Source organism: Lithobates pipiens, unplaced genomic scaffold, assembly GCF_037356315.1.
Source record: "Lithobates pipiens isolate NorthernLeopardFrog02 unplaced genomic scaffold, aLitPip1_a1.2 Scaffold_23, whole genome shotgun sequence".
NCBI classification, from domain to species: domain Eukaryota; kingdom Metazoa; phylum Chordata; class Amphibia; order Anura; family Ranidae; genus Lithobates; species Lithobates pipiens.
In genome coordinates this window covers 88,256,514-88,279,794 of record NW_027507785.1, presented here as the reverse complement: position 1 = coordinate 88,279,794, position 23,281 = coordinate 88,256,514, and the positions used below count along the sequence as shown (strand labels likewise).

General features: G+C 46.1%; 1 protein-coding gene across 1 annotated transcript in view; it reads left to right on the top strand.

Moving 5' to 3' along the window:
* The window catches only part of PXK (PX domain containing serine/threonine kinase like), a 152,002-nt gene that overhangs the window by 86,004 nt on the left and 42,717 nt on the right, over nucleotides 1-23,281 (top strand). The window contains exons 8-11 of the mRNA XM_077451985.1: nucleotides 12,499-12,603; nucleotides 15,860-15,961; nucleotides 16,669-16,830; nucleotides 17,386-17,503. Coding sequence (XP_077308111.1) covers nucleotides 12,499-12,603; nucleotides 15,860-15,961; nucleotides 16,669-16,830; nucleotides 17,386-17,503 — 487 coding nt within the window. The remainder of the gene's footprint in view (nucleotides 1-12,498; nucleotides 12,604-15,859; nucleotides 15,962-16,668; nucleotides 16,831-17,385; nucleotides 17,504-23,281) is intronic.

The following is a 23,281-nucleotide window of genomic DNA, read 5'->3' as shown; positions in this document are numbered from 1 at the left end:
TGACCTCCTCAAGGCTATATATGACACCTTGGAGATCAGAGAAGAACAGGTCCAGCTTTCAAAACACGACATGATGTATCAAGGGTCGAGTGTAATGAAAGACAGGGTATTCCCCGTCCATAAGTCGCTAGTGGAGGCGATTCTGCTGGAGTGGGAACAACCGGAAAAAAGGCCATTTTTTTCAGGTAGCCTTAGAAGGAGGTTCCCTTTTGAATCGGATGCAGTGCATCCCTGGAACAAGGTTCCCAAATTAGATGCTCCCTTGGCTAAGGTCTCTAAGAAGACAGATTTGGCCTTTGATGATATGGGTTCACTCAGGGACCCTATGGATAAGAGGGGAGATCTGCTGCTCAAGAGAGCCTGGGATGCCTCTTCCATTGGGCTTAAACCGGCACTAGCAGCTACCTGTGTGGCCAGAAACTTGGAGTGTTGGCTTACACAGTTACAATCACATATTTCTGCAGGTACTTCTAGGCAACAGCTGTTGAAGTCCTTTCCGCTACTGTTTAAAGAGGTGGGCTTTTTAGCGGATGCCTCTGCAGAATCAGTCAAACTGGCTGCTAGATCAGCAGCACTAGTGAACGCTGCCAGAAGGGCCGTTTGGCTTAAAACCTGGTCAGGAGACACAGCTTCAAAACTAAAGTTGTGTGGATTACCCTTTTCAGGGGACCATTTGTTTGGGCCCGGCCTGCAAGAGGCGTTAGAGCGCACGCAGGATAGGAAGAAAGCTTTCCCAGAAAGGAAAAAGAGACCTGAAGGGAAACGCCTTTTTCGAAGCCCCAGGCAGCAAAACCTGCAGGAAAGGGAGGTTCGCCCCAAAAAGCATTGGACGGGTCACAAGGGAAGAGGCAGAGGAGGTATCTTATTCAATCCTCCTCAACCCTCCCCTAAAACCCAGTGACTCCTGCGTCCCGGTGGGAGGAAGACTGGGGAAGTTCCTCCCACAGTGGGAAGCTTCAACCGAAAGTCCGTTCATTCGAGATCTTGTAAGGAACGGCTACAGGTTGGAGTTTGGTTCAGTTCCCCTCCCGAACTTTCAAGTAACAAGGTTACCAAGGGACCAAGAGAAAGCAGAGGCTTTGGCTCTTCTTCTGGGGGATTTGGTGGACCAAGAAGTAATGGTGCAGGTACCTCAGGAGGAGCGAGGCTTGGGGGTTTACTCCCACGTATTCGTGGTAAAGAAACCTTCGGGGAAGTTCAGGTTAATACTGAATCTCCGTCCCCTGAACAGGTTTATAAAATACAAACGGTTCCGGATGGAGTCAATCTTCTCGGTAACCAAATTCCTGTTTCAGGGCTGTCACATGGCCACAGTGGATCTCAGGGATGCATATTTGCATATCCCGATTCATCCGGAATCTCAGAGATTTCTCAGGTTGGCGGTGAGGTTGAACACGGGTGTGTTACACCTCCAGTTTCGAGCTCTCCCCTTCGGGCTTTCAGCCTCACCAAGAGTCTTTACAAAAGTTCTGGCAGAGGCACTGGCCCCATTAAGGCTCAAGGCTATAACAGTGATCCCATATCTGGACGATCTACTGTTCATAGCCCAGTCGGCCCAACAGCTGCAGAGGGACATACAGGAGGCTTTGGGGTTTCTGCGCTCACTGGGGTGGCTGATAAACCAGGAAAAATCCCAGCTGACCCCCTCACAGGAGGTCCTGTATTTAGGATACAGGATTTCTTCAGTGGAAATGAGGGTATTTCTTCCGGAGGAGAAGATCGGCAAGCTAGAGCAGGCGGTAGCCCAGCTTCAATCTGGTCGGGAAGCCCAGATCAGGGAGGTGATGAGAGTCCTAGGGTTGATGACATCATGCTTTCCAGCGGTGGCCTGGGCAAGACATCATCAGCGTCCTTTACAAAGACTCATGCTCCGTTATTGGGATGGCAGGCAGGAGAGCCTGGATCAGGTTATGCCCCTATCCTCGGCAGTCAGGAGGTCTCTTTGGTGGTGGCGGGCCCAGGTCAACCTAGACAGGGGTCTTCCCTGGTCCCCACAAGCTACGGTGGTAGTCACGACCGATGCCAGTGCGCTGGGTTGGGGTGCCCACCTAGAGGGAACCTTAGCCCAGGGTTCCTGGTCGAACCTAGAGACAGGTCGTTCCTCAAACCAGAAGGAACTTCTGGCAGTCTGGAAAGCTATAGAAACCTTCCAGTCCCGGTTACATGGCAGGGATCTGCAAGTTCGCTCAGACAATGTGACAGCAGTAGCCTACCTGAACAAGCAAGGGGGAACCAGAAGCCCTGCACTACAGGTAATTGCGGACAAAATCTTCTGCTGGGCAGAGAAGAATTTGTCCTCAATATCAGCCATTCACCTAAAGGGAACCCAGAATTTCCTGGCCGACTTTCTCAGTCGCCAGAAGATAGGTCAGGACGAGTGGGCCCTCAACAAGGAAGTGTTCGAGGAGATCGTGTCATGCTGGGGAAGGCCAGAAATAGACCTATTTGCAACAGAAGGCAACAGGAAGGTGACACAATTTTTTTCGGTTCACCCACAGGATCGGGCCAGCGGGATAGACGCCCTTGCCAATCCATGGCTGTTTGGCCTGTGTTACGCCTTTCCTCCCGTAAGGATGGTGGCAGAGGTTCTGCAGAAGTTCCGTTCGGAAACTACGGACCTCATTTTAGTAGCTCCTTTTTGGCCAAGGAGACCCTGGTTTGCCAGCATAAAGAGATTGGCCGTACATCCTCCGCTGTTTCTACCAGTCAGGGAGGACTTACTTTCCCAGGGGCCGATCCTGTGCCCTCAGATAGAGAGGCTCAAGCTTGCGGCCTGGTATCTGAGGAACAAATCTTAAGGTCACAGGGTTTCTCAGAGAGAGTGATTAAGACCTTGTTAGAATGCCGTAAACCTGTTACTAGGGCAATTTACGCCAAGGTAGGAAAGAGGTTTAATTCCTGGTTGCGAGAACAGGGGATTGCAAGTCCCGGGGTCCCGGCAGTCCTAGATTTTCTACAAGCAGGGGTAGAACTGGGCCTATCTATCAGCACTCTAAAGGTACAGGTGGCGGCCTTAAGTGTTTTCCTTCAGTCCTCCCTTCAGCAGAATCCATTTGTCAGGAACTTCTTCAAGGCTCTATCTAGATCCAGGCCTGTGAGGATGAAGTCCTGTCCTACTTGGGATTTGGCCTTGGTTCTTAGAGCTCTGACCCAAGATCCATTTGAACCATTAGAGGGAGCTTCACTTAAGTGGATTGTACTAAAGACTGTATTTTTGATAGCGATCACGTCAGCTAGAAGGGTCAGTGATCTACAAGCGCTCTCGGTCAGAGAGCCATTTCTGTTAATCTTAGGGGACAGGGTAGTACTTAAGACTGATCCTAGTTTTCTTCCTAAAGTGGTGTCCACTTTTCATAGGACACAGGATATTATTTTGCCAACTTTTTTCTCAACCTCAGACAAGGATGAGGCGAGATCTTTAAGTTTGTTAGACGTCAGGAGAAGTCTATTGATTTTTTTAGAAGCCACTAAGGTCTTCAGGAAGTCAGACTCACTTTTTGTTAATTTTTCGGGCGCCCGCAAGGGCTGCAAGGCGTCCAAAGCGTCTGTCGCCAGGTGGATACGAATGGCGATAGTTAAAGCCTATGAGTTAGAGGGGAAGCAGGCACCCTTAGTTAAGGCGCACTCTACAAGGGCGGTTTCCGCATCATGGGCAGAGAGGGCTGGAGCCTCTCCGGAGGAGATCTGCAAAGCAGCAACGTGGTCCAGCTACTCAACGTTCGCAAGACATTACCGTCTGGATTTATGGTCTGATAAAGAGCAGACTTTTGGACGTAAGGTCCTCCAGGCAGTGGTCCCGCCCTGACAAGGTGAGCTCCTTGCTTATCATCTCAAAGGCTGTCCTGGAAGACGATATGAGAAAACCGGAGTTAGACTTACCGGTAACTCTTTTTCTAGGAGTCTTCCAGGACAGCCTGGCTTCCCACCCAAAGTTGTTTAAATTGGACTAAGTGGTGAGGATGTGTATTAACGTGATTGTTAGTGTGTTATGTCTTTCAGAGCCTCCCGGCGGTTCTTGGAGTAAAACTGAGGAGGGCCTGGAGGACCACACCTTTTATTTAATTGGCTTGACGTGTTTCCTGTCCCGGAGGGAGGAGCCCTATATCTCAAAGGCTGTCCTGGAAGACTCCTAGAAAAAGAGTTACCGGTAAGTCCAACTCCGGTTTTTTCACTCATGGTTAGTGTTTGGCTGAAGCTATTTATTATTAATCAACTGTGTTTACTCTTTTTAAAATCATAATGACAACAGAAACTACCCAAATGACCCTGATCATAAGTTTACATACCCTGGTGATTTTGGCCTGATAACATGAGCACAAGTTGAAACAAAGGGGTCTGAATGGCTATTAAAGGTAACCATCCTCACCTGTGATCTGTTTGCTTGCAATTAGTGCATGTGGTCAATGAGTTTCTGGACTCCTGACAGACCCTTGCATCTTTCATCCAGTGCTGCACTGGCGTTTCTGGATTCTGAGTCATGGGGAAAGCAAAATAATTGTCAAAGAATCTGCGGGAAAAGGTAGTTTCAACTGTATAAAACAGGAAAGGGATATAAAAAGATATCCAAGGAATTGAGAATGCCAATCAGCAGTGTTTAAACTCCATTCAAGAAGTGGAAAATGAGTTCTGTTGAAACCAAAGCACGGTCAGGTAGACCAACTACAATTTCAGCCAAAATTGCCAGGAAAATTGTTCAGGATGCAAAGAAAAACCCACAAATAACTTCAGGTGAAATACAGGAGTCTCCTGAAAACATGTGTTATGGCTGTTTCAAGATGCACAATAAGGACGCACTTGAAGAAAGATGGGCTACATGGTCTAGTCACCAGAAGTCATTTGGAGTCATGAGACCAAAATTTTGCTTTTTGGCCACAACCATAAACAAGGCCTATGATGAAAGGTACGGAGGTGAATCGCTGATGTTTTCGGGATGTGTGTGTGAGCTACAAAGGCGCAGGAAATTTGGTCAAAATTGTTGGCAAGATGAATGCAGTATGTTATCAAAAAATACTGGAGGAACATTTGCATTCATCAGCCAGGAAGCTGCACATGGGACGTACTTGGACATTCCAACATGACAATGATCCAAAACACAAGGCCAAGTCGACCTGTCATTGGCTACAGCAGAATAAAGTGAAGGTTCTGGAGTGGCCTTCTCAGTTTTCTGACCTCAATATCTTTGAGCCACTCTGGGAAGATCTCAAATGTGCAGTTCATGCAAGACAGACCAAGAATTTACAGGAACTGGAGGCTTTTTGCCAAGAGGAATGGACAGCTTTACCATCTGAGAAGATAAAGAGCCTCATCCACAAATACCACAAAAGACTTCAAGCTGTCATTGAACTTTTGATCAGGGTCATTTGGGTAGTTTCTGTTGTGATTATGATTTAAAAAGAGTAAACACAGTTGATTGATAATAAATGGCTTCAGCCAAGCACTAACCATGAGTGAAAGAAAAGTGTTATCATTCATATTCTGAAAAATTGCCAAGAAAACATAAATTCTGCCAGGGTATGTAAACTTATGAGCACAACTGTATATAGTCTTACAGACACAACTATCCCCTTGATGACAACCATAATGCTAATGAACCTTCACAGGTTTCCACTGGAGTCCTCTTCCATTCCTCCATGACAACATCACGGAGCTGCTGGATGTTAGTTGTTGCACTCCTCCGCTTTCTGTTTGAGGATGCCCCGCAGATGCTTAATAGGGTTTAGGTCTGGAGACATGCTTGGCCAGTTCATTACCTTTACCCTCAGCTTCTTTAGCAAGGCAGTGGTCATCTTGGAGGTGTTTGGAGTTGTTATCATGTTGGATTACTGCCCTGCGGCTAGGGGTGCAACGGATTGTCACCGATCCGTGATCCGAACAGGTCACCCCGCTCGGATCGGCACATGCCGCGATTCGCGGAGCGCTCCGCGGTCTCGGCCTTAGCATGTCATAACGCTGGTTCCTTTCTCCCCTCTCTGTACTAATCTGTACAGTGGAGGGGAGAGATCCAGAGATGGAGGCAGCCATCCCTCCATACCCTGCAGTACCCAGCAATACCCTGCCAATACTCTAGCAATACTCTGCAATACCCTGCCTTGCAATACCCTGCCTGCCAATACTCTAGCAATACCCTGCCAATACTCTAGCAATACCCTGTCAATACTCTAGCAATACTCTGCCATACCCTGCCTGCCAATACTCTGCCATACCCTGCCTGCCAATACTCTGCCGTACCCTACCTGCCAATACTCTGCCATACCCTGCCTGCCAATACTCTGCCGTACCCTGCCTGCCAATACTCTGCCGTACCCTGCCTGCCAATACTCTGCCGTACCCAGCTGTACTCTGCCGTACCCAGTCATACTATGGTGGTGGAATTTTCACAGGTTTTTGCAAATTAAATTATTATTTGCTGATCCGAAAAATGATCCGATCCGTGACTCTGAGCCGAGGAACGATCTGATCCGTGAGTTTTTTGATCCGTTGCACCCCTACCTGCGGCCCAGTCTCCGAAGGGAGGGGATCATACTCTGCTTCAGTATGTCACAGTACATGTTGACATCCATGGCTCCCTCAATGAACTGTAGCTCCCCAGTATTGACAGCCCTCATGCAGTCCCAGACTATGACACTCCCACCACAGTCATGTAGGCAAGACACACTTGTCTGTGTACTCTTCACCTGGTTGCCGTCACACACTCTTGACACCATCTGAATCAAATAGGTTTGATCTTGGTCTCATCATACCACCGGACATGGTTCCGGCAATCCATGTCCTTAGTCTGCTTGTCTTCAGCAAACTGTTTGCAGGCTTTCTTGTGCATCATCTTTAGAAGTGGCTTCCTTCTAGGATGACATCCTTGCAGACCAATTTAATGCAGCGTGCAGCGTATGGTCTAAGCACTGACAGGCTGACCCCCATCCCTTCAAATTCTGCAGCAATGCTGGCAGCATTCATATGTCCATTTCCCAAAGACAACCTCTGGATATAATGTTGCGCATGTGCGCTCAACTTCTTTGGTCGACCATGGCAAGGCCTGTTCTGAGTGGAACCTGTCTTGTTAAAACCACTGTATGGTCTTGGCCACTGTGCTGCAGCTCAGTTTCAGGGTTTTGGCAATCTTCTTATAGGCTAGGCCATCATTATGTAGAGTAACCATTCTTTTTTTTTTTTCAGATCCTCAGTTTTTTTGCCATGAGGTGCCATGTTGAACTTCCAGTGACCAGTATGAGAGATTGAGAACGATAACACCAAATTTAACACACCTGCTCCCCATTCACACCAGAGACCTTGTAACACTAATGAGTAACATGAGGGAGGGAAAATTGTCTAATTGGGCCCAATTTGGACATTTTCACTTAGGGGTGTACTCACTTTTGTTGTCAGCGGTTTAGACATTAATGGCTGTGTGTTGAGTTATTTTGAGGGGACAACAAATTTACACTGTTACTCACTTTTGAGAGATACTGTATTTGCCCACTCTATTGTTTTGTTCAGGTCGAGATTGAGATAATTTATCCCATTCCCTATATCAGGGGTGGCCAACCCGTGGCTCTCGAGCCGCATGCGGCTCTTTGAACGGTTTCCTGCGGCTCTTGCGTTCGGGCTGGTTCATTGCGGCCCTTGTGTTCGGACTGGGCCGATGGTTCAGTGGGCTGGTTTAGTGACAGGCAGCCCGAGTCTCTGCACTCCTCTGCTCCTCCCACACATCAACAGCCAATCAGCATGTAGTGTCCCCAGCCCGCCACATTTGAATACATAGGCGCTGGAGTGAGGCTGAAGGGGGGCAGAGGAAGGAGACACACGCTGTATCTGAAGCCGATGAGATACAAAAAGGTATGACCACAAGTGTGCAGGTTACTGATCTGTCCTCCCTTCTCCCTCTGTCTTGCTCTGTACTTTTTTTTTTTTTTTTTTTTTTTTTTTTTTTTAATAACTGTTTCACCTGAACACTGATAAGATCTGCTCAGCACATTCTCGGTCTGTTGATAGTGTGACACACGGCTGGCTGTTAACCATTTCAGCTTCTTTTCACTTATTTATCCAGAGCTCTGTGTGTGCTGCATGCTTTCTGTGATGTTTTTTGGAAGAATTTACTGCTAGTTCAGGCTAGAAGACCCATTAACTATTTATTGTTATCCTGACCAGTTCACTGTTTGTAAGACAATTTGTATTTTGGAAATTAGATGAGCTGCTGTCTTCTGTCACATGGATGTACTTTCAAAGGAAGATTACTGACTTGATGAAAATGACTGGCCTGTGGTCTTTGTAGTGTTAAAACAGTGTGTGACATTTACAATAAATCCAGCTGAGCAAAAGTATGTGTGTATGAGGAAGGGATGGGGTGATGTTCATGTGTGCCCATGCGTATGATGTGGCTCTTTGCGGTAACTTGGTAAAAAATGTGGCTCTTGGTCTTCGTCTGGTTGGCCACCCCTGCCCTATATCATTTATGAATAAATTGAATAGAATTGGTCCCAAGACAGAACCTTGGGGCAACTCACTTGCCATGCCCGACCAGTCTGAGTACATGTTATTTATCACTACCCTTTGGACACGCCCGTGTAACCAAATTTTTACCCAAGAACAAACCTTATGGTCCACGCCTGCGGACCTCAGCTTGTAGATTAAGCGCTTATGTGGGACTGTATCGCATGCCTTTGCAAAATCCAGGTACACTAAATCCAGATGACAGCTCACTTCCTCGTATGAATGTTAACAGATTGGTCTGGCAAGACTGACCTTTCTTAAACCCATGCTGATTACTACTAATTATATTTTTGTCCTTAGTAAATTTTTGTATGTAGTCCCTTATCATCCCCTGCAATCATTTACCAATGATTGATGTTAGGCTGACTGGCCTGTAGTTTCCAGGGATTTGTCCTTTTTTGAATATTGGTACCACATTGGCTTTTTTCCAATCAGCTGGTACAAATCCTGTCTGTATGCTGTCCAGAAAGATTAGGAACAATGATCTGGCCATAACCTGACGGAGTTCATCAAGTCTTTCCTTCACTCCGACCTCTGTTAGCCACAAGGGTATGCCCTGCGATGTGTCACTAACACTACTGTTGCGGTTGGTATACCCCTCCTTTTCCTGCGTAACGACTGAGGAGGAGAAGGCATTTAGTACAGTTGCCTTCTGTCTCATTCATAACCATCCTCATTTTTTATGTGGGCAATGTTCTCTGATTTTGCCTTTTTACTGTCAATGGATCTAAAATATTTCTTTGGATTTTTTTTACTCTCCTCTGCTATATTTCTCATAGTCTTTTTTTTGGCTGCCCTGATTTGCGTTCCTTCACTTCTTCTTGCATTCCCTGTAGTGTTGGAATTCTGACAGTGACCCATCCCCCTTTATATTGTTTAAAGGACACTTTTTCTCTTTAATGAGGCATTTTACATTATGGTTTAGCCACCCAAGTTTCACCTTCACTCTTCAATATTTATTGCCCATTGGAATGCACTGTGTAATGCCTTTGTTTAATATGCTCCTAAAGCATTTCCATTTTTCTTCTGTGTTCAATTTATCTAGGATTTGGTCCCATTGATGTCATGTAGTAATGACCGCAGTTCAGGAAAAATTGGCTCATTTGAAATCTAGTGTTCTTGTGCTACCCTTGTGCCTTCTTTTTCTATGTTTTATGTCTAATGAGATCATCCTATGATTGCTAGATCCTAAGTTATCCCCTATTTCCACATCTGAGATCAGACTAGGATCGTTCGTAATTAATAAATCTAGCAGGGCATTCTTTCTAGTTGGAGAATCCAACAATTGGGACATGAAAATGTCCTGTAAGACATTCATGAAATGATGGGCCTTTATTGAGTGTGCTGTCCCCTCTGCCCAGTCAATATCTGAATAATTGAAGTCCCCCATTATAACGACAGTTCCCTGTCTCGGTGCCATTTCTAACTGTAATGATAGGTCTTGCCCCTCCTTCAGGTTGGGCGGCATATAACATACCCCCACTATTAATTTCCCGCAAACTTTTTCTCTTTGAAGTTCTACCCATACTGATTCCACCCCCCTCATCCCAGTCACAATGTCGCTCCTCTCTACTACCCCTGCATCATTTTTTACATATATAGACACACGCCTCCCCCTCTTCTACCTTCCCTGTCATTCCAATACAAGGAATACCTCTGGATATTTGCCAGTCAGCTGTGTGAGCTGTCAAACCAAGTTTCAGTTATTCTCACAAAGCCTCCTCATGTAAAAGCAGCTCCAGTACCTGCATTTTGTCAGCTAGGCTTCTAGCATTTGTGTATGCGCCTTTCAGCATTGTATGGGGGCATATTAACTTCCCCTAAAGCCCCATACACACTATCAGTTTTTCTGCTGAGTCTTTCCTTCAGATTTACCAAAACCATATAATATGAGGTCATACCTTAGGAGTTTCAATTTGTATTAAATCGGGCTGGCCCTTGCACTATATGGTTTTGGTAAACCTGAAGGAAAAAACCAGCAGAAAATCTGATAGTGTGTATGGGGCATTAGTTTTACTCGGGCTTTGTTTTCGAATTGTCCTTTCATTCACCCCAGGATTGGAAGTTACAACTGATTTATCGCTACTAACTCTACTATTATCCTCTGTCCTATGCTCACTTCTGGCTATTGCTTCCTCTGCGCGCCCCCCCCCCCCCCAAATACCTACTTTAAAAGCCCCTCCAACTTTGTGGCCATCTTTCTTCCCAATAGGACTGTACCATCTCCATAAAGGTGCAGCCGGTCCTTACTAAAGAGCCGGTAACAGGTCAGCCAAGTTCTCCAGGAACACAAACCCCTCTTTCCTACACCAATTCCTCAGCCACTTATTCAATTCCCTAAGCTCCTGCCTCTCTGGGGTGGCTCGTACGATGGTACGATGCTGGATAACAGGGTGAATATCAATATTGCAAATAGCAATAATTAGATTTTTGTATTAACTCAGCTGTGGCTTGTCCTCATGTAGCAGGAATGCTGATTACATTATTTGAAATACGGATTGAAACTAAAGCAAGTGCCTGCATATCTGTAAATGAAATTCTATCATGAAAATATAGCATGCATGTAAAATCTCAAACTGAAAGGATAAAATAAATCCAGGCATTAGAAACACAAATTAGTTTTCCTTTAAGACAGCAGAGGAAGCAGAGAAAACAGTCTATTAAGCATTTGCATAATGGGTTGAGCTTTATGTAAGATGCTTAGAATATCAAAGGTGACAGGTTGTCAATGATTTGTAACATTATATAATCCTAGCATTGCCCTCAAAGCTGACAGCCAGACCCTGCTGAAAAATGTTAAGAAGCTCAGTTTTAAGCATTGCGCTTGACAATTCTAGGTCATCTATATTCCGGGGCCGTCTTCCTGAGCAGATCCATGTCATATAACAGGCAAATAAAGTAAACGACACTTGGCCGTTACTGTGCACAGCCTTTCCGATTTCCATGACTGAATTCTCCTGGCTGTGTACGCCAGAGCTGCATATACTTACTGGCTGTTCTCCGGGCACAAATGAATATGTAAAACCTACCCCATAAAAGCAGCTGTAAAAACAAAATGTGGGAGGACGTCTAACCAAAAAATACTGCACGATGTTAACTGGTACTGTCTGCGCCAGTGTTTATACCAGGCTTGTAAAGTACATACTTTTTCCAGATGATGTGCAGCTATGGTAGCATTAGCTTGTATCTGTAGCTATGGCATTGTTAAAGTGTATCTGTCACCATAAAATGAACCTGTCTGCCATTTTTCTCATCGTGGCAATTGTTTCTGCTTCCTTTGTTAGCGAGAAAAAAGCCTCCTCTTTGCCACTCTGTGATCTTGTTTTGACTTTATTTCTAAAGGCTCAACATCACTAGACTTGGAAAAACAAACTATGAGGATCTTGCGAGCTACCTATTTTAAAAGTGACTAATTATATAAAAAACGAAATATACTAGACGAGTAATAATGCTCGCCAGCTGCTAGCACTGATCACGTCCCATAATCACACGTGAAAACAATATAGATAGAAAATTACTATGCTGCACTGTAATAGATAATCATGAGAAATATGAGAATAATAATAATAAACCGTGGTAAACGAACAAAAATTATAATATATTCCAAAATTGTATATAGAGTTTTTTTTGTTTTTGTTTTTTTTGTTAGAGAGTTTTTGGATTTTTTTTTTTATTGCAATCATAAAACTTTTTATATACAGTTTTGGAATATATTATTTTTCTTTATCACGGTTTTTTATTATTATTTTTTTTTTCTTATCATTGTAAAGTAGGCACTTTAAAAGTATTTGTTGGAAATAATGTTAGGAGGTAGCGCAGCATAGTAATTTTCTATTTTTATCACTAGTCTTTGAGTTAACCCCCCAATCTACCTGTTTGTTGATGGTGCCTTTACTGACCAGCTATACACAATGATTAGATTGGTGGGTGGACAGGGTCAGGGTTGACAGCTCACATTGTTTGTTTGTTTGATTTTTGGTGAGCAGTATCTAAATTTCTAATCTTGTTTTGCAGCATGCGTATATATACCGAGTGACGTTTGCCACTGCTAGTGAGTCATCTGCACTTGTGATTAGGCAGTTCAATGAAAAAGGGACTCTGAAGGATCTGATCTATAAGGTAATTATTTGAGAACCTGCCTTTTGGGGGAATCAACAGCTTTAAGACCAGACTTGAAAAATAAACGTCACTTTTGTCCTTGTGACATCAGAAATGGAAAGGGGGGGGTTTCTAGAAAAATGTGTAATGTGACCAGAAACCGCGCTACCCAAAGACAATATTAGCTGCCAGCACCGCAGACTTACTGCAAAAAATAAAACAATACTAATATAAATGAAGTGCAGCGCTAAGATTATAAACATAATTCCAATACAATCTTAAACCAGTGAAAAAAATAATAATGAATATCAAATTAACTTATGACATTCAGTAGTGATCCCTATGACTCATCATAGATCAGATTAAACCATTCAATGGTGTATATTATCAATAACCACACTGTGCAAAATACATGTGATCAATGATACATTAAATAGATAAATATATATATAAATCCACCCAAGTTGAATATATTATAGTCCATAAACATCGAAATATGGTGACAAAGTGAGATATCTTGAAAATTATAGTGACTTCTGTGAAGATATCGCACTTCGTCACCATATTTTGAGGTTTATGGACTATAATATATTCACTTGGGTGGATTTATATATATATATTTATCTATTTAATGTATCGTTGATCACATGTATTTTGCACAGTGTGGTTATTGATAATATACACCATGTCATAAGTTAATTTGATATTTATTATTATTTTTTTCACTGATTTAAGATTGTATTGGAATTATTACGTTTATAATCTTAGCGCTGCACTTCATTTATATTAGTAATGTGTCTTCTAGGACAGGAAGACACTGACAGCAGCACAGAACACACACAAAAAAAAGTTAGTCGGTGACCTTGATTTAAGGAGACCCTGTCACATCACAAAAATTTCAGCAAATTGCACACTTAAAAAGAGTCTGAATACTTACTACTTCTGCTTCCACGTGGTAGTAGAATTTGGAGGGTCTTTTTTGTGGAACGGAGCAGCATTTAGCAGCTTAGGTAACAGAAGAGGAGTATTCAGTCTTCTTTTCAGATATGTCCTGAAATGTTTTCATGATGTAACAGGGTCTCTTTAATTTTAACATTCTTACCTAGTTTGGCCATATACAAGACAATTTTTGGGGTTATTTAATAAAAAAAATGTTATAATATTTAATATCTAAATAAATAAATGGTTGCTTTTTATATTTTTTCATATGATTTTATGGTTATTAGTCCTTGTTTTATTTAAGCTTTGCAGTAAATAACCTCAAAAAGAAAATATTCCAAGCAGTATACACTCACCAGCCACTTTATTAGGTACACCTGTTCAATTGCTGGGTAACACAAACTGCTAATCAGCCAATCACGTGGCGGTAACTCAGTTCATTTAAGCATCTAGACGTGGTGAAGATGACTTGCTGAAGTTCAAACCGAACATCAAAATGGGGGAAAAAGGGGTATTTAAGTGACTTTGAACGTGGCGTGGTTGTTCATGCCAGACGGGCTTTCTGAGTATTTCAAAAACTGAGGATCTACTGGGATTCTCACACATAACCATCCTCGGGATTTCTAAAAAAAAGAGAAAATATCCAGTGAGCAGAAGTTGTGTGACCAAAAATGCCTTGTAGATGTCAGAGGAGAATGGGCAGACTAGTTCAAGAGGATAGAAAGGCAACAGTAACTCAAATAACCACTCGTTACAACCAAGGTATGCAGAATAACATCTCTGAATGCACAACACATCGAACCTTGAAGCAGATGGGCTACAGCAGCAGAAGACCACACCGGGTGCCCCTCCTATCAGCTAAGAACTGAGAAACTGAGGCTACAATTCACACAGGCTTGCCAAAATTGGACAATAGAAGACTGGAAAAAATGTTGCCTGGTCTGATGCATCTCGATTTCATTTGCGACAGTCAGATGGTAGGGTCAGAATTCGGCAAAAAGAACATGAAAGGATGGATTCATCCTGCCTTGTATCAACGGTTCAGACCGGTGGTGTAATGGTGTGGGAGGTATTTTATTGGCATACTCTGGGCCCCATAGTACCAATTAAGCATTGTTTAAATGCCACCACCTACCTAAGTATTGTTGCTGACCATGTCCATCCCTTTATGAATACAGTGTACCCATCTTCTGATGGCTCCTTCCAGCAGGATAATGCACAATGTCACAAAGTTAAAATCATCTCACCACTGGTTTCTTGAACATGACAATGAGGTCACTGTACTCCAATGTCCTCCACTGTCACCAAATCTCCATGAATGTGCAGCCAACAAATCTGCAGCAACTGTGTGATGCTATCATGTCAATATGAACCAAATTCTCTGAGGAATATTTCCAACAGCTTTTTGAATCTATTCCACAAAGAATTAAGACAGTTCTGAAGGCAAAAGGGGGTTCAACTCTGTACTAGCAAGGTGGACCTAATAAAGTGGCCAGTGAGTGTATATTTTAGATTGTAATTGTCTAAAAGCTAAATTTTTGAATATATATCATCACTCAACTCTCTGCTGAGAATGATGTTCTAGCCTTTTCTGATGGTCATCGTCGTGATATTTACAATGTCCTTGCAGTCACCAGTCCCTCAAACGTGTGATTCTTGGGTAACGTTATCCTGTGTATGACCAGTACTCCATTCTGCCCCAAGATTACTAATGATCTACTTTTAACAAAGCCACTATTGACTTAAGTAAACTCTTTATTTACCCATGTTGTCAAGATGTTTGAAATCAGACTTGACTGTGTTTACCCCTAACCACCAAACAAAACCAGAACTGCTCTGTAAAGTATGGAATGAACATTTAATTTGGTATTGTGAAACAATAGAAACAGATACTAATGCCGCGTACACACGACCGGACTTTTTGACAGCAAAGGTCCGACGGAACGAGTCCGTCGGACAATTCAATCGTGTGTGGGCTCCATCGGACCTTTGCTTGCCAAAAATCCGGCGGACTTTAGAAATAGAACATGTTTTTAATTTTTCCACCGGAACTCCGCCGGACCGAGAAATCCGTTCATGTGTATGCTAGTCCAACGGACAAAAAACGGCGCTAGGGCAGCTATTGGCTACTGGCTATGAACTTCCTTATTCTAGTCTAGTCATACGTCATCACGTTTGAATCTGTCGGACTTTGGTGTGATTGTGTGTGGCAAAGTCCGTTCATTCGGAAAGTCCGTCGGAACTAGTCCCTCAAAGTCCGGTCGTGTGCGCGCGGCATTAGAGAGTTTGACAGACAAGACTTCTTCTCAATTAATTAACTTATGTTACCCTCTTTTAGGCCAAACCTAAAGATCCCTTTCTGAAGAAATATTGCAATCCAAGGAAAATTCAGGGCCTAGAGCTCCAGCAAATCAAAACCTTTGGACGACAGATACTAGAGGTACAGTAGATTCATGTATGTAAATAAGTCTGCTAACCAACCAACTCTCTCTGAACTGGACAAAAAGGTATGAGTAATGATGAATATATTTCAGTGTAGAAAACTACAGTCCACTCACTTTAAAAATTAGCCAGTAACATTAATACAAGGGAGAGCAAAAGCAAATCAGATGTGGAGAGTGGGATACCGCAAGAAGCTTGGTCTTCTTTGAAAAGGTCCTGGCAGCAAGGGGATTAATGTTAGTAAATGGCAGGATTATTGTTAGGGTTACAAAAATGGTTTGTGTTCTAGCTAGTGAAAGGTCATGGCTTATATGGAGGGTACAGAGTTAGTGTTAGAGTGGGAGCTAACATGGGTGGTTGGTGTGAAGGTTATTGTTGGGATCAGAGTTACAGAGAAATTTAGGTATGAGGTTCAGGGAAAAGGGTTGTTGTTAGTAGAAGGGAGGTCTAGTGTTGGGATTAATACAAGAAAGATTAGTCTTTGTCATTAAAACTACTAGCACTAAGCTTCCAGCACTAAAAGCAAATGAATCCATTCTATACTGCCTACCTGGGATTTTAGGATTTTCTTTAAAAAAAAGCTCAGGTTGCTAATTGTAAACATTTTATTTGTAATTAGCCTGAAAAGTGTATCTTGGTGATTGTGTCCTATGTAGATTGTGTTTAGGCAACATTCCCATTCCTCAGTGTTCTGATCACCCCCAGGTACTAAAGTTCTTACATGACCGGGGCTTCCCATATGGTCATCTCCATGCCGCCAATGTGATGCTGGAAGGAGAGACGTGTCGACTGATGGACCTGGAGAATTCTTTGCTCGGACTGCCATCATTTTACAGATCGTACTTCTCACAGTTCAGAAAAATTAATGTGAGTTCAACACTAATTTAGATTTAAGTAAAATTAATCTCATTTTCTTTTATATAGCTTTTATATGCACAGTTTTAGATACAGTGCATGTAGGGCATCTACATTTGCTCATTTATAAATGCAGTGCATGCCGTGTTCATCAGGAGTGCTGCGATTTTTTTTCTATTCGGCCTGCCCGCTGAACTGAAAAAATTTAACAGATTCCTCCATCCAAGCTACACAGCATGGATAGATGGATGAATCTCCTGCTGTAGCTGTTGTTTTTTTTGACAGCTGGTGGCACATTGTATGCTGACAGCCGGTGCCACCAGCAGTCAAAATTACTAGAACAGCACCTACTTTGATGCAACAATTTCTCCACCTGCGCCTTTGAATTTTCAATTGAGGCATGTCAGGCGGGAGTTGGTGACTGGGTCACCCACTGAGCAAATTTCAGCTGGTTCATCAGGAACCAAGGGAAATTTGCTATGTATGGTTGTGTCAAGGGCAGGCTTTGAAAATGTACATACGTCTTTCTGAACTAACTTTTTAATGGACTATATCTTCATCTTCTAGACATTAGAAAGTATTGATGTGCATTGCTTTGGTCACTTACTATATGAGATGACGTATGGAAGACCCCCTGATTCTATACCCGTGGATCAGTTTCCACCTGCACCGTCCATGTCAGTGGGTGAGTGTTCAGTCTGGCAGTAATGATGAAAATCCTGTCTGTGTTAGGGTCATGACTGTTTTTTGTATAGCCTCTTGTGTATTATAAATTTGCAGCTTTTATAAACCTTAAAGAGATTATAAAGCCATACCTTTTTATAGCTATAGGGGGAACTGGCATGGGCTTGCTCCAGAGCCGACTGTGTGTGTCCATAGGCACGATTACACCTCAATAATAGAATAATCATACATGGATTTAGTTTGCTTATACCTTGCCTTTCATGGACATATCTAAATGAAATGTATAGTCTTTTTAATTAGTAAAAAACTTAAAATACGTTTTTTTGTAAATTAATGTTTCAGTGTGCATTAACGTTTTAAAATCATCATTGCTGTGTATAGTGTGTGATTATGTACATGGGAGCAGCACTTGCCTGCATACTCCCTTTGTCAGCATGAATAAGAAGCACGTGTGTTCTCCAGAATTTAAGCTGAACTTTATAAAAATTAGAACCTCTCTCTGGTTTTTATTGGTGACGTTAGAAAATTGCCCCAACAGGGACAAATAAAAGTAAATGGGCTTGTTGAAACTATGGGGCTGATTTACTAAAACTGAACAGTGCAAAATCTGTTGCAGCTCTGCATAAAAAAACAATTGGCTTCCAGTTTTTTTTTATCAAAGCTTAATTGAACAAGCTGAAGTTGGAAGCTGATTGGCTACCATGCACAGCTGCACCAAATTTTGCACTCTCCAGTTTTAGTAAATCGACCCCAATGTTTATTAAGCTGAATTTTTCTGCACACCACCACAAGTGTAGAATGTGAACGGGGCACACAGAAAATATTTTTTTTCTTTGTTTCCTATTTACACCACTCATGTGCAATGGTGTGCTGAAAAAACACAGCTCAATGGATGTCTGAAGAAGCCCTAAAACTAGTAGTGATAGAGTTTTCCTAATTTTAACTAATAAAATTACACAGCATAATGTCAATGGAAATACCTCCATTGAGGTCACTATAAAAAAATCTGACAGGGGGGGGCGTGTCCAGCAGCCGACCTGGAAGGACGCACATTCTGAGTGCTCTCCTCCAGCCCGCCGCTACAAGGCACTACATCGGGGACTCACCTGCGCCTTATGGGGAGATTGCGGGCCACTCGTTCCTCCTCACTCCGGGGAACGCCTCAGCCTCCACCGGGACCCTCCACGGCCTTTAAAAACTACTTCCAGCCGCCCGAGGCCTTGCCGGGCGGCGGAAGCAAGATGGCGCCGGACGGCGCGGAGCCTCATGGACGGGCTCCTCCGGCCCCCTCTGCACTCCGGACGGATGCCGCACATCAGCCCCCGCTCCCCCCGGAGCCCGCGGGGGAGCGGGAAGTCTTCTGTCACCCCTCGGACCCTGCTCTGGACTGCCGGGAGGCCCCGGAGGGGCCGGCCAGGGATCCACTCCTCGCGCTAGGCCGCAGTGACAAGATGGCGCGGATCGGGCGCCCGACGTCCTCCCAGGTACGCCAGCCCTCTCCCCTGCCTGCAACTGCACAGCCCCTGTCCCAGCCTGCCTTCTCCCAGGACGTTTTGCAGGGCAGGCATTGTTCAGGAGAGGCCACCCAGGGCTCCCCATCCCCCACTCCCCCCTCTGTGCTCTGGGGGGAGCGGGCCGTGGATCCACCACCCTCCCTGCTGGATACCCAATGTTCAGAGGCCTTCCCCCGCCTTCTACGCTCAGCTCCTCTCCCGAGCACGGCCCTCAGCTCATCCCTGTCCCCCCCATCCCTGGGCACTTTGGAGGACTCTCGGGAGTGCTCGGACTGTCTCCCTGGTGGGGATGCTGGAACACCCCTGGCGGCTGTGGGGGGGGCCCCGGGGACATGGCCGCGGCCTGCCTCTCCTAAGGCGCAGAGGCCCCCCGTTCTCGGGACTCTAGCGAAGTCAGGGTCCGCTCAGATGTCACCCCCTCCTATGCCCAGGTGGCCCGGGCCCCTGGCCACCTCCGAGGAACTGCCCAACTGGACCCCTCACCCTGCCCCCCCATGCTACCTCCTGGGCTGATCCCAGGGGACCTCTGCCATCGTGGCCCCCCTCTCCCACCCGGGAACTGCAGCGGGGTGAGCCGCCCCTCCACTCTCAGCCCTCCTTGTCCTCATCCCAATGCCATGAGGCAGTCCGCCCTGACTGGCAGCTATACCTGCAATCTATGCCAACGAAAGAGGACTTTAAACAGCTTATTACGGAGGTACAGGCCACTTGCCGCGCTGAGATTCAGTCCCTGCACACTGGCCTCAAACATCTATCTGACCGTGTGGAGATGGTGGAAGAGGAGGTCCAGGAGACCAAGCTGGCAGTCCACCGTGCTCAGGTGGAGACCTCGGACCACCGCCTCCTGCTTCGGGATATGCAACGCCACGTAGAAGACCTCGACAATAGAGGCCGCAGAAACAACATCCGCATTCGCGGCCTGCCTGAGTCGGAGGGCGCCGAGGACCTTCAGTCTTCACTGCAAACGCTATTCAACGAGATGTTGGGGGAAGACCCGGATAAGCACATTGAAATGGATAGAGCCCATCGGGCCCTGAGACCCAAAGACCCGGCCTCCAAACCCAGGGACGTTATCTGCAGAATTCACTCCTTCCCGCTCAAGGAAGACATTATGCGCAAGTCCCGCACCATCCGAAATCTGGCCTTCGATAACTCACCGATTCAGCTTTATCCGGACCTCTCCTGGATCACACTCCAAAAACGGAGGCTGTTGCAGCCTCTTCTCAGAGCCCTGCAAGATAAGCACGTTTTATACAGATGGGGCTTCCCCTTCAGCCTGACCGCAAGACACCAAGGAAAATCGGCAACTCTCCGCTACCCGGAAGATCTTGTCCCCTTTTGTGACACTCTTGACATCCCCGTCCCCCATCTGCCTGATTGGGATCTGGTCGCCTCTCCCCCTCCGATGCCGGTGATCTGGCAGAAAGTCCCTTCAGCCAAACGGCGCAAAGGCCCGGATCCCCACCGCGGGTCACCCAAGCGTGACTGAAGTACTGGTCCTGTCCAACGGACGTCTCCCCTCTACGGTTTTTTTCTTTTCCCCTGTTTTTGGGGTTTTGCTACTTTTTTCCCCCCGATTGCCGGAGCTACATGATTTCCCAGTTTTTTTTTCTCGGGCTGGCCTAGGTTGAGTCTCGAACCGGATCGACTCCCGGGTTACTGCCCCCCCCTGTGGTTTTCCACTTGTTGGTTCCTTTGGTGGAGTGGACTGTTGGTGCCTCCCTAACCCGACTTTTATTTTATTTTTGGGTTGGGGAGTCGATAAGGAACTGAGCGGATCCGGTGTCCCTATAGGACCTCCGGACCTGTTACTTGACAATGTTTTCCTTTATCTTGTACTGTGTTTCTGTCTCTCTTTTTTCCTCTCTCTCTAGGCTCTTTCCTCTTCTTGTTTCCTCAGGAGTGCCATGCCAGTGGTCCTCTCGGTCGCCGTCTCTTCTCCGGTGGTCGCCGCTCCTCCCGAGGCACCTGGGCCTCCAACGGACCGAGCTAAGTATGCCCTGTGCTCTACCCCTACTTGACCATGGCTAAGATCCTGTCCCTTAACGTTCATGGCCTCAACTCCAACAAAAAGCGGCACCTGGCACTTAGGGAGTTTCGACAGGCGGGAGCGGACATAGTAATGGTCCAGGAGACGCATTTCAACCGGGGAGACTCCTTTGCGTTTGCCTCCAGGCATTTCCCTCAGGTGTACCAGGCTTTCAACCCGCGGAAGAGAGCAGGAGTAGCCATTCTTTTCCGGCAGGGAGTCCCCTTTACTTGTACCTCTGTGCACCTAGATCCACGGGGCCACTACATTATACTCCGTGGTCTGTGGCGCACGCAGGCACTGACCTTATGCGTTCTCTACGCCCCCAATGTCCATCAACATAATTTCTTATCTAAGGTGTTTTCCCGTTTGTTTAAGACGCCCCCCGGGCTCCTGGTGATAGGGGGGGATTTTAACCTTACTCAGTCCGCACTCCGTGATCGCCTGGTGGTGGGCCTCCGGACGCCTCAGGCTAGGACCTTGAGAGACTCCAGGCTCTTCCGCCAAATTACCAGACGGCGGGGTCTTTTTGACGCCTGGCGAGCTTTGCACCCGCAAGACCGCCAGTACACCTTCTTCTCCGCTCCCCACGGCACGCACTCGCGCATTGATCACTTTTTTGTTAATAACACGACACTGCGGGCGGTCCAATCTGCAAATATACTCCCCATCTCCTGGTCAGATCACGCCCCCATAACTCTGACTCTAGCGCTGGACTCCCCCCTTTATAAGCCCTGCACCTGGAGGCTGAATAACTTTCTCCTACAGCATGCTCCGGCAAAGGCAGAGCTGGAGTCTTCGCTCCGGCACTACTTTGTCGAGAACGACACCCCAGACGTTTCCCTTACTACCCTTTGGGCCGCCCATAAGGCTGTCATCCGGGGGCGCTGTATAGCCCTGTCCTCAGCCTTGAAGCGGGACGCACGGACCGCCAGGTTGCTGGCGAAAAAGCGACTTAAGACCCTTGAGGCCCGTCTCTTGGTCTCCCCCTCCGTCCCCACCCTTAAGCGAATCGTCCAGACTAGGCAGACACTCCGGGACCTGGCGTTGGGATCGGTTGAGAAAGCTCTGGTCCGCTTACGACAACTGTACTATGACAAGGGGAACAAGGCACAGTCGCTACTGGCCCGGAAACTGGCGGACCGTACGGTGACCTCTGCCCCGGCCCAAATTAAAAACAAGGGGGGGGACCTTTTGACTCACCCCCAGGCGATAGTGGATGCGTTCGCGGACTATTATACTGACTTGTACAACAGACCGGACATCCCCCACAATCCCCCGACCTCGGACCAGTCCGCCCGCATTACCCAGTACTTGGACAATATAGTCCTACCCCGACTGCAAGCCGCAGACCTCCAAGAACTGAATGCCTCTGTTACTGAAGAGGAGCTCTTGGAGACTGTGAAGACCCTCCCTGCCCACAAGTCCTCGGGACCGGACGGGCTCCCCTATGAATACTACAAGGCGTTTATACCCCTCTTAAGCCCATACATGACCAAGCTATTTAACTCCTTTCTCCAGCAGACCCCGGTCCCGACCGACATGCTAGGCTCGTTTATCTCCCTTATTCCCAAGCCAGACAAAGACCCGACGGTTTGCGCTAGTTACCGACCTATAGCCCTGCTGAACGCTGATTTGAAAATCTTTACGAAGCTTCTAGCGAATCGCCTTAACACAATCCTCCCTTCCCTAATACACAAGGACCAAGTGGGATTTGTCCCCTTGAGACAGGCAGGGGATAACACTAGAAAGATCATTGATCTTATTGACGTGGCGAATAGGGATAACCTAGGATCTTTGGTTCTCAGTTTGGACGCCGAGAAGGCGTTTGACCGCCTCAGCTGGCCTTTTATGGAGGCCACGCTACACCGCATGGGCTTCCGGGGCCCGTATCTGCGAGCGGTGCGGCACCTTTACACCACCCCCTCCTCGCAGGTTAAAACCCCCTTCGCCACGTCCTCTACTTTTACTATCACTAATGGCACCCGCCAGGGCTGTCCGCTCTCTCCTCTCCTTTTTGCTCTATGTGTGGAGCCTCTGGCGGCTGCCGTTCGAAGTAACCCCGATATTCGGGGGGTCCCGGTCAGAGGCAAGGAATTCAAGATTTCGCTCTTCGCAGATGACGTTATCCTTACCTTGGCTCAGCCCGGGATCTCACTCCCCAACCTCCACTCCGAGTTGGACCGCTATGGGGAACTCTCCGGCTACAAAATTAACCCGTCCAAATCGGTGGCCC